We start from the raw sequence: 11183 nt of genomic DNA, 5'->3' as shown, positions 1-11183 counted from the left end.
TTCTCCCAAGTAACAAGCAATAGGACAAGAGGACCTCAAGTTGCACCAGCAGAGGCTTAGATTGGATATTAGGAAAAATTTCTTCACTGAAAGGATTGTCAAGCATTGGAACAGGCTGCCCAGGGAAGGGGCTGAGTCACCATCCCTGCAGGGACATGGTTTAGTGGTGGACTTGGCAGGGTTAGGTTAATGGTTGGACTTAGTGCTGTCTTACAGGTGTTTTCCAACTTAAATGATTCTATGATTTTGAGAACCTTAGAAATGGTTATAGCTTACCAGAAGACGGATTTGTACATGAAACAGTTACAACAGACACAAGGGGCTGCCAACACCCATGCCTGTTTGACAGAGACAACAGAAAAAGAAGCTTCACTTGCCAGCGTAACAGCACTGTGCCTGTTTACAGGCTGGCAATGTCTATTCAAGGCCCTCAAGGTAGTCACACAGCAAACATAAGAAATTAATTTTATTTTCTTAAATGAAGATGATAAATAATTTAATGCACAGAGTATAAGAACTGGCAGGATACCAGCAAGTTCAACTGTAAACAGAACAAAACCGCAATAACAAATTGCCACTAACTGGTCCTACATACCCTTTAGCCCACAAAGGGCCTACTCTTACTTTCCTGTTGCGAGGGGTCACCACCAGCAGTGAGGAGAGCTGGTGTCCCCCACGGCATAACAGAGCAGTGCGGAGGAGCACGGAGATGGGAGGAGGGTGACCACTGCCACACAGGCACCACCGTTTCTGTGTTTGTTTCCATGTTACAAGCCAGATCCTACGCACGGAAAACACGTGAGGATTTATTGGAAATACTCTGCCCTACTTGAAGGGAGGAGTTAAGAGCACTTATCTGCCCCACGGCTGCACACAGTTGCTGAGAGTGGAGGCATTTCCCTCTGGAAAGACAAAGAAGTTCTCCCATTCTGTTGACCTCTGGGGTTACGAAACTTGCAAAATATTCTAAAAAAAGGAAATCTATGGAGACATTTTAGTTCTACATGAGATTTTACATTTATGGAAACCAGTTTTCAGGAAAAACAAGGATTCTTTAGTAAAGGCCTTGGAGTGTGTGTTATAAAGAAAACCAAAGGGCCATGCTTCAGTCAGGAAAGAGGAACAGACCAAAGACAAAAATACAGATCCTATACTTAAGATTAATTTACCTGGATCAGAGTATATCTATTGGAATCTGGTATTAGTATTCCCATATTGGGAATATTATTTTCATTTCAAGGGGTTATCAAATGTTTAATATTTCCATTTTGAGAGGAGCTGAGAGTGAGAATGTTCCACTGAGAATGTTCCAAAAAGGAAATAAAATGAATTCTGAAACACATTAAAAAACAGTTTCTGATTTACCATAAGGAGTCCTTTGAAATAAATACAGTCTTCAATAGGGGACAGTGAAATACTACTATTTGCCTACTTCCCTCCAATTATTTTGATCTTTAGTGTTACATATTCAGAAAACATCTTTAGTGCACAGTAAGAATATCAAAACCAAAAAGGTACCAAGGTTATCTACAGTGCAAACACGATCGCTGAACTGATGTTGCCTGGGTGGCCCTTTCTTCATCTGTATTTGATGCAGTCATTCCATTTAGATCTATTTCCAGAACCTGTAAAATCCCAGTGCTATTGCTAAGCAAGTGAATACCGAAGCTGTTGAAAAGAAAAAGAAAGGAAGTAATTAGCTGAATGCTAAATTGTATCACATTCAACATACATGAAATTAACTGCAAACAGATGGAAGAACAACAGAATAATTTGAGAAGACAGTGAGATGTCTTAGAGATAATATCCTGCCCAGGTGGTGAGATGGGAGGTCAGGGTCAGCCTGGGGAACTGTTTGCAGGTACACATCTGAGTAACTACGCTGGGTAATACTGAACACAACAGGCTGCAGTAACTTTTACTATTGTCAACCCATCTACTGGCAGTTGTATTACAGGAGAGATGGCTGTACCAGGTCTTGCGTTAGACATAATTAAAATGATTGCCCACTGAACAAAATGACAATGAACTAGCAATACACATTATCTGACAAAACATCAGGACACCTTGTCAGGGAAAAGTACCAGTATGGCCACACTGAGACTGTGTGGGGGACTGAATGGGAGGCAGAACTGATCACTCAGACTAGACCTGAGTATCCAAAACTTCCAGGATAATTTAAATAAATGGCAGCTGGGCAGCAAGCAGAGGTACTTCAGACTAGACAAGGTATTTAGGCTTCTTTCCTATGCTTTAAAAAAAATTAAGAAAACATGTCCATGTTCCTCCTAATCCCAGTTCTGGGCGCAATCCTAGTCCAAGTGCAGCAGTGTCTGCATGTTCCCACCTCTTCTGTGTGCTGTCACATTTCTTTCACTTGGGGAGGGTTCCCCAGTCCCAGGTGTCTGCTGTTACACGACTGACCTCCTGAATTCACTCTGCATATTCCTGAACAAAATTTTATACATCCAAAATACAATTCTGGTACTCACCTGCTTGCCTATCACATACCTGCCAAATAACGTATCGTATCAAGTTTATTTGATTCCATGAGCGTTTTTAAGGAAGCTATTTCAGTGTCAATTTTATTACTGATTTCTGAGATAACACTGTTGGTACTTGAGTCCTGAAATATCAGAAGACAGCATAATTTGACAATGATTCCTAGCCCTTTCAGCTTTGCAAAGCCAAACAAGAATACCATGCTACCAGCAACAAGAAAGAGAAACAAATTTCCAACCTATCACTGAAGTAAAATATGTAATTGGAAGAGAACTTAGAAGACAAAGAATAGCATTTAATACAATCCAGGAAGAATACTGAAGAGAGAATGAGAAAACTCAGGTCATACAGACTTTTGTCTCTGATATGGCAGTATATCACTGAACGGTGTTCAGTGAAAATCACAGAAACATTCAGGTTGGAAAAGACCCATGGAATCATCGAGTCCAACCATCAGCCCTACTCTACAAAGTTCTCCCCTACCCAACATCCCCCATCATCTCATCTAGATGACCCTTAAACACACTCGGGGATGGTGAGTCCACCCCCTCCCTGGGCAGCCTATTCCACTCTCTGAACACTCTTTCTATGAAAATTTTTTTTCCTAATGTCTAGTCTAACCCTCCCCTGTCGGAGTTTACATCTCACAGCTGTAGGCAATAAGCACATACAACAGACGTGAGCAGTACCACTCAGCCTTTTGCCATATTTAAAAGTCTACTAAGTTTCACAAAAGTTTGGGATTTACATAACATGCAATGTGTAACTGTATCCTGTTCAATATCAACTGAGCTTTGTTCAGTACTTACTTTTTTATGAAACTCTGTAGATGCTTCCATCAGTTTCCTCTCCTGATCTGTAAACTGTGGATAAAAGATAAATGACAACTGTAGTAACGAAAAACAAGACACAGAACCGATAAGGGTATCTTCATAGAGCAGCTTACCATATCTGTCACTCTGCTTCTTTCCAGGTTTATGTCTAGCTTGCTGTCAGCTCGGATTTTACCAGTTTCATTCTTTAAAGCAAATAAACATTATGAAAATAACGTTGCTTTCCCCAACAGAAATGTGTATGTACTTGCTGTTTACTCACCACTAGCTGCTGTTTAATTTGATCCAATTCAATTTTCATTTTCTAGGTGCAGAAGAGGAAAATAAAAAACAATTTTACAAATTCAGAAAACTGCTGACCAAGTTTATCATTCATGTGTTACCACCATACGCATCCAATTACTCTTCCATAATTTTTCTTCCAATATACCAATTTGTTCTTGATTAAATATCCTAACTAGTGTGTTCAATCTGTATAGCCACATGTAATCTGAGAATTTTCCTCAAAGGGATTATTTTGTAATAATGATAATTATTAAAAATTAATTTATTAAGACTAAAACCAGCAGAAAAATACCAAAATGCTATCAAGCAAAGAGAAATGTGCCTCAATCACCAGTTTAATTGTTGCAAAGAAACAGGTGACTACTCTCCCCACACTGCATGGTTAATGCTGACAAGACTGTACCAGAATCACCCTTAAATAAAATTACAGAAGATGATTTTAAAATGTGTAGATTTTTTTCTTTACAAAAAACCTGAGCAAGTCTTATCATAGGAAATATATTTATGTGATCAAAGAACTTGAAATCTGCAAACACTTCCAACTCTGAGAAAAGTATCCAGAATTACTTTTACATTCATATTTTGTTCCACAAAAATGTACAACATATATAAATATTTTTAATTATATAATTAGTACCTCATTCTCTGCTCTCAAGTTTGCAAATTCACTTTTCTCCAGGATGACCATATCTTTTCGAATGGAGTCCAAATGTGCCATTATCTGCTGTAAAGTTATTTCCTTACAAACAACAAAACATGTCAATGATTAACTTGCACACTTTCTGGTCAGTAGGAGAAAGTAGATTTTTAGGTCTGAAATTATAGGTCTGCAAAAGCACAAAACTTGGGAGATTCTGCAACAAGAAAGTGACAGAATTTTATAGCTGCAATTTGTTTGGAAGAGTCCAGAGGGTTTGGGTTTGTGTTTTTTCTGTTGCTTTAATACACCAACTCTGAATTTAAGCAAAAAAGACAGAGTATGAAATAACTACAGGTTAGTCCTTCATTCTCTTCCATTTTCAATGAACATTCAGTAGGCTATAAAGCATTAATTATTGGTTTGAATCCAGTTTCTAAATATGCATTTGCACTTCTTGCTCACAAAGTCACAAAAAGCCAAAAATTTAATGATATGAGTACCACACTGTCCTCTCAGCATTAAAGTCTGACACATACTAGTAAAACGTTGCTAAAAAGCACTGAGAAAAGCCTTCCTGGTGTTTGGACTAACAAGTTTAGAATTCAACTTGTATTTAAAATCTACAGAATAAAAGAAAAAAAAAAAGAATCTTTCTATGTTAGAATCTCAAAATAATACTGCTTTAGTTAGCATAAGTAAGCTACCCTACTATTTAGCAGGGAAAATAATGTATTTTTGCAGGATTCTGATTCTAAAGCTGAGAGCCAGCAAAATGAATAGCTCTCATTCAGACTACAAGGCATCAGGATCTCTCAGAACCTATACTGAACTGAATTTGTTAAAATATGCCCTGACCCAACTTCCACTGAAATCTGACTTTGTTGAACACAATGAAGTTTTTTTTTATTCCTGGGACAACTTCAGTTGCATTTACACCGAAGAGCTGATTTGCCTTGTCCCATCTTAAAACATTCAGCCTCAACACTAACTACACTATAAAAGTCAGTGTTTCTACTTAACACAATTCCATGCAAATTACACTGGGCATACTGACTTTGTGTACACATAGCATGATTTCCGTAAAGGTTTCCATTTTGATAAAATAGAGACATGTTCTTGTCTTCTTCTGAGATTTATATAAAAGAAAGTTAGATAACTTTTATTAAGAATAAATGCCAGTAAAATAAAAATCTATTGGAAGTATGGCTCAGCAGTTAAAAACCAGCCATGAATACTTGAATGCTTAATTGCATTAACTCACTGAAGATATGGCACGTAATTTCCGCTTGCACAGCCTTCCTGAGTAATTATTAAAACCCATTACTGTGCATCAGAGCTTTATTATCCTGGCCCAGGTGGCTAGTCTGCAAGAAAAACTAAAGTTCTTTTTATTTTGGCATGTTAAAATGAAACTTGTCACCACCTCTACTTGTCACCTCTCTAGAAAAAACAGCCATGCTACTTAACTGATTCCCTGCCTTCAGATATGTCACAAACACAAACCTGAGTATCTCAGCGAAGGAGACACCCCGATGCTTTGCCTGAGTGCAGGCTGAGGTGCCAACCTGACCAACACCAACAGCCACCTTTACACACAACTAAGTAATTCAGAGCCCACGTCCTGTCCCCAAGGGCACATGACACACCACAGGTTACATCCAGATGGAAAAAATCTCTTCCTTACCTTAACTCAAGGTGGCTGTGTCCACCCTGCCTGGTGGGAACACTTCCTGGCCCTATACTTTCAGAAAAACTGTGCCCACGTCAGGCAGACTGAGTTGGCATGAGTCAAAATCAAGCCAAGGTGCTGCAGTAACTGCTGAGCATTCTGGATGACTCTGGTGTTTGAGCCCATGCCCAAGCCATGCTTAGTTTTACTACAGATTTAGCTTTAGGGACTGAAATGCAGTGTAAAATCATGGAATAGTTTTAATAGTAGCTTTTAGCTTATGAATGGGAAAATAGGACAAATACAGGGTATCTCAGAACAGCTGCCATTGTTACTGAAGAAACTGACAATGTCCTGGTATTTTAGGTGGTCTTGTTATCTCTCAGGAACCCCGCCTTGGATCTCCCTTCTGCCCTCAACCATTGTAAAGCACACTTAAAAGTTTGGTTTCATCTCAGAGCTTTTCAGCAGCAAATGAAGCAATCTCTGAATTACATTTACATATTGTGGCTGTAATTGGCAAACACTCCTGTGAGATGAAAGGTGTAAGATATTACTAGTCTTAATACCAACTTGAAACTTCGGAAAACCTATCTCGGTGAAGTGCTTAGAGTACTATAGAGTTGCTCACTTGTCTTTTAAATAAGCAAATATGAGCCATTATAGTGACACAATGCTGTATACGTACACCAGACATTACTTTTTACCTGCTGAGCCTGTGTAACCATATCCTTATAGACTGTGTCTAAGCTGACATTCGACAAGGTTATTAATGCCGATACGATGGTCTCCGCTTGTTCCTTCCCAAAGCCTAGAAGACAGTTGAAGGATGACAAGTTAATATTAGAAAGCTGGATGAAGAGCAAGACGTACACAATAGAGTGGGAAACTCAAGTGCTGTACCTAACTACAGCAGCAAATGGGAAGTCACACGGTTACTGAAAACTGACAGCAAGGAGCCAGTCACTGTGACTTTTAAACCAGAAAAGACCCAGACAGTGCTGCAAAATTTGAAGCACATTAACTTTTAATATACTTAAACAGTCTATGCATGCAGCTGTCAGGACCAAATTTCTGTACAAAGTTTACTGTACATGCATTATAAAAATAATTCAACAGAATTTTACTTTGTAATTAACTTTCACAAATTCTGTTAAAACCAAATTTACTTGGAGCTACAAAGCATGCATCCTACACAATAATAAAATTAAAAGGTACATCTGTATATATTGAAATTGGGCAGAGATACGAACACACACAAAACTGATTTTAAAACTGCTGCATTCTGCCTGAATAATGAATTCAAACTGGGATTTTTGCTTTCTGATGGTAAAAATCACACTTTCTCCATAGCTTGGTGCAATTTTTAAGTGTGGAAGATGATGTATGATGAACAGTGAGAATAAAAATCCCAGCTATCATGTTAGCCATATCTGATCCAGTGCTGAGAGCTCTGGCCCTAAGGATTTATTTCCAGCAGTCTCACTGATGTGTTGTATTCCAACTGACCCATTTTATAAAGTGAGATTGATTAACTTTTTTGTTGAAAAATGCTTTCAGGGCAAATTATGTAGAGAAATATGCCACTGCTCCCTTCTAAAATACTGGTACTGTCAAGGTGCCCCACTGGTTTACATTACTAAAAAAACTCTGCATGCTTTATGACAGTTTATTTCCACTAAGAGGTGTGATTGTATCGCTTCAGTTCCTCTGAATTTTCAGGGTTGCTTAGGTTTTTGCCAATATTCATTATTTTGTTCTTCCTCTACAGCAGGAACTGTCCTTGTTGCATGGAAGTTTAGAAAATATGGAGAATATAATATAAGCAAGAGAACAGAGCCTGAAAACTGCCTGAAGCAAGTTTGAAAAAAACTAAATGCCTCTTTCTCTTTTGTGGTACGTATAGGTTTTACCTACAGAGTCCAGTCACTTTGGTACCGAAGTATTTGTAGAACTTATGGAACAAATTAAACTGAATAACAACACCGTGTACCAGCACCAAACAGACTTCACCCCACGAGCTCTAAAGAAACTTGAAGAAGAAATAGCTGAATTAGTACTGGGGACAAGTAACATCTCACAAACTACCTCAGTTACCTGAGGACTGGAAAATGGCAAACACAGAGCCAGTTTTTAGAAACAGTTCCAGAAGAGATGGAGGGAACTACAGCCTGACAAGCCTGATGTGTATGAAAACAATAAACATTGTTGGTGGACTATTAGGAGTCTTCTAACTACTAATACATATTATCATTAGACTCAAATAGTGGGAAAAATCCTAACCTCAGATTGGATAAAGTTCCAACTGTCACTTAGGAGAAAGATCTGGGATTTTAAAAGATAGTTGCTAGTCTGATGAAGGTATCGGCTCAGTGCTTAGTGGGGATCAATAAAGCAAACCAAACCCTTCGGAATTACTAAGAAAAGGAACTGAGAACAAAAGAGACGCAATGTTAAGTCACTGTTCAAATCCACAGGATGTTCAGCTGTCAAGTAATGCCAGTGGCTCTGTTCCCATCCCTTTGAAACAGGATGCAATAGAAGTGGAAAAGATTGACATAAGGACATCATGAATGATTAGAAGTATGGGAAAGCTCCTGCTCAGGGAAGAATTCAACAAGCTAGGATTCTTCTGTTTGGAAAAGAATGATGGGGGAAAATGACAGAAGTTCACATAATGATGAGTGACACAAGAGATCAAATGTTCATTCCCTCTTTCCACAAAGAGCTGAGCCGGCATCTAAATAACCTCACAGAAGACAAATTCTGCACAAACAAAAGGAATGGATATCTGAAACTCCACGGGAAAGGATGTTTTGGGGTACTAATCAGTCTGTAGTGGTTCAGAGACTGAAAAAGCTTGTGAAAAAATTTCCACTGAAGATTACTAAAACTCATAGCTGACCCAAAATACCTCCAGCTCGAAAACACTTGGAGGCATAGAAAGTGCAAGAGGATGTCTCACATACATCTGCCCCATTTCGACACAGAACCGTGGACAGACCTTTCATCCGACTTCTGACAGCCACACTCACAAAATCGAAGTGCAGGTATTAAGAACGTATCAGAGTACCGTGCTGCTGCAAATATTTATAGTTAGAAAAAAACCCCTTAGGTTACTCTTAGCAGACTAGTAGAAGGAACTTTACTATTCAAGCTTCATTTTTGCAAGGAAACTGTTTTTAACTGTTAGTGTTACTTTACTTTTGTTAACTGTATTACATTCCTTAGCTGGAAGACAATATATAAACTTGTCTACAGCTACAAGTAAGGAAAAATTAATGTCATGTTATTTGTATGGTTACAGGGGCATCAGACAGTGTCAGATGCCTCCTTGAGAGGCTGCCAAAAAATTTTATAACATCAAGTATTGGTACTTTGGGAAAATGGATAGCACTTAAAGTACTTAAACAAAAAGTTTTCCTTTAAATTATTTATCAGATATCACTTACCATGGGCTTCCAGATCCTTCACTAAAGCATGGGTATCAAAAGTTACCTTCCTCTGCTCCAGGGGAGTGATTTCAACTCTTCTGACATCATATGACTTCCTAATGAGCGTGGCAGCAAAACCTGGAAGTGACAACATTTGCCTTAAACTTGACTGGTTTATCATGCAATCTGCTAATTTTAATTTCTTTCTTCACAGCGAAGCTGTATGGATGTTGCAACAAAAAGCTGGGTCCTTCTGACTGCTTGGTTACAGCACATGTCAGAAACCATGGATCCCTTTTCCGTAGGAAATCTACACCAACTAGGACTCATATATTGATTTTAAGTGCACTCCTATAAGAAAACTGTGCAACAGACAAGCATCTGGATACAATAAAAATAAGACCACCAATTGCTTGGTAATATTTGAGACACGTCACTTTCAATCATATTCTTTTTACACTTTCTTCTATCGCTACCCTTTCCAGCAAGGAGTGCCATGTGTGAAGATAAACCTAGAGAATTTTTTAGAAAGCTATGCAAATCTAACATTCAGAATAAATTTGTTGGTTTGACAGGAAAGTACTCGGGAAACAAAGCAATACAATGTTTGCACCTAATACCTCAGAGAAGGGCATTAGTTAAAGATCCACTGTATTTTGTGACTGCCTTCCCACAAGATGTTTCACTAGTTCTCTGACTTCATGCATATTTTTCCCTTCATCTTATTTTTGTGGGGTCTTGAACGTTACAGATTCTGTTATGATAGATTCTTTGTTATCTAAAGAGCCCTGTTACTTCTAAATCCATTCTTATCTGAAACTTTTTGCACTTTTTGCACTGCTGGCTCTCTGCGCTAATCAAAATGTTGTTCTCTATCTTATCTAGACCTTTCCTCAGAAGGGAAGTCGTTTAAATAATTATTGTGTCACTAATAGATAAATCAGGTTTCATGCTGCCTTCCATTTAGTCTAAAGTCCTGCCTGTAAGTAAACCAGCCACAGTATCCAAAATCAATGTCCATACTAAATTTAAGATGAAAAAAGATGAAGGGAAGATATTTAAAGTGCATGAACACGGAATACTCCATACAAATAATTAAAAATAACTCGAAACACCCATTTTTCACTGAGACATAAATGGCTTTTAAAGACACAGCTCTTTGCCCTCTAAATGCATTGGTGGATTATTTAATTGGGTTGAGTAACTATATCGCAAAGACATTCTCTCAGAAGGGCTGATGTTACTGCATGAGGCTTCTGGTTGCCTTGATAAGCTGCTCTTTTCTCTGTTGCTTCATTCCCGTATTAACTCGGTGCACGGCGCTCAGACCAACGCTGTCTTCAGCACTCACCGATGTTCACACAGACTGTGTCCGAGGCACCATTTTCGCCATGCCTTTCCGCACCCCTTGGTAACTCCCGTCGCTCCTCCCGTCTCAAACATTCTGCCAGTGCCCGTAAGCTCTGAAGTCGGCTCCTCTCGCCCCTGTGACGCGGCCCTTGCCTCGGGCTTGCCGCAGCGGCGGCGTTTCGTGCTCCCTCCCGCACCGCCTCAGGACAGGCCCTCACGATCGCTCTCGGGCAGGCAGCGCGGCCCGCCGAACGCCCTGAGCAGCCCATGCAGCCCGCAAGGCCCCGAGGCCGAGGTTACCCCCTCCCACAGCCGGTGGCCCTGTGCCCCCTCCTGCCGCCGTCTCTCCTCGTCCCCCGACGCGCACAGCCCCGCGGAGGGTGACCCGCCGGCTCCCAGCGGGCCGAGGGGCCGCGCCCGGCGCTCCTCACCTCTCCGAGGAACCGGAGGCTGCAGAGCCCAGAGCTTTG

At 39.8% G+C, this 11183-nt stretch overlaps 1 protein-coding gene across 1 annotated transcript in view; it reads right to left on the bottom strand.

The window, feature by feature from the left end:
• Positions 1 to 450: 450 nt before the first annotated feature.
• Positions 451 to 11183, bottom strand: part of CCDC90B (coiled-coil domain containing 90B) — a 19660-nt gene continuing 8927 nt past the window's right edge. The window contains exons 2-10 of the mRNA XM_026854594.1: positions 11145 to 11178; positions 9382 to 9501; positions 6637 to 6740; positions 4258 to 4359; positions 3598 to 3639; positions 3449 to 3520; positions 3312 to 3365; positions 2512 to 2626; positions 451 to 1668 (exon numbers count right to left, since the gene is read on the bottom strand). Coding sequence (XP_026710395.1) covers positions 1613 to 1668; positions 2512 to 2626; positions 3312 to 3365; positions 3449 to 3520; positions 3598 to 3639; positions 4258 to 4359; positions 6637 to 6740; positions 9382 to 9501; positions 11145 to 11178 — 699 coding nt within the window. The 3' untranslated portion in view covers positions 451 to 1612. The remainder of the gene's footprint in view (positions 1669 to 2511; positions 2627 to 3311; positions 3366 to 3448; positions 3521 to 3597; positions 3640 to 4257; positions 4360 to 6636; positions 6741 to 9381; positions 9502 to 11144; positions 11179 to 11183) is intronic.

Source organism: Athene cunicularia (assembly GCF_003259725.1).
Source record: "Athene cunicularia isolate RWA chromosome 1 unlocalized genomic scaffold, athCun1 chr1_part1, whole genome shotgun sequence".
NCBI classification, from domain to species: domain Eukaryota; kingdom Metazoa; phylum Chordata; class Aves; order Strigiformes; family Strigidae; genus Athene; species Athene cunicularia.
This window is presented reverse-complemented; position numbering and strand designations above follow the sequence as displayed.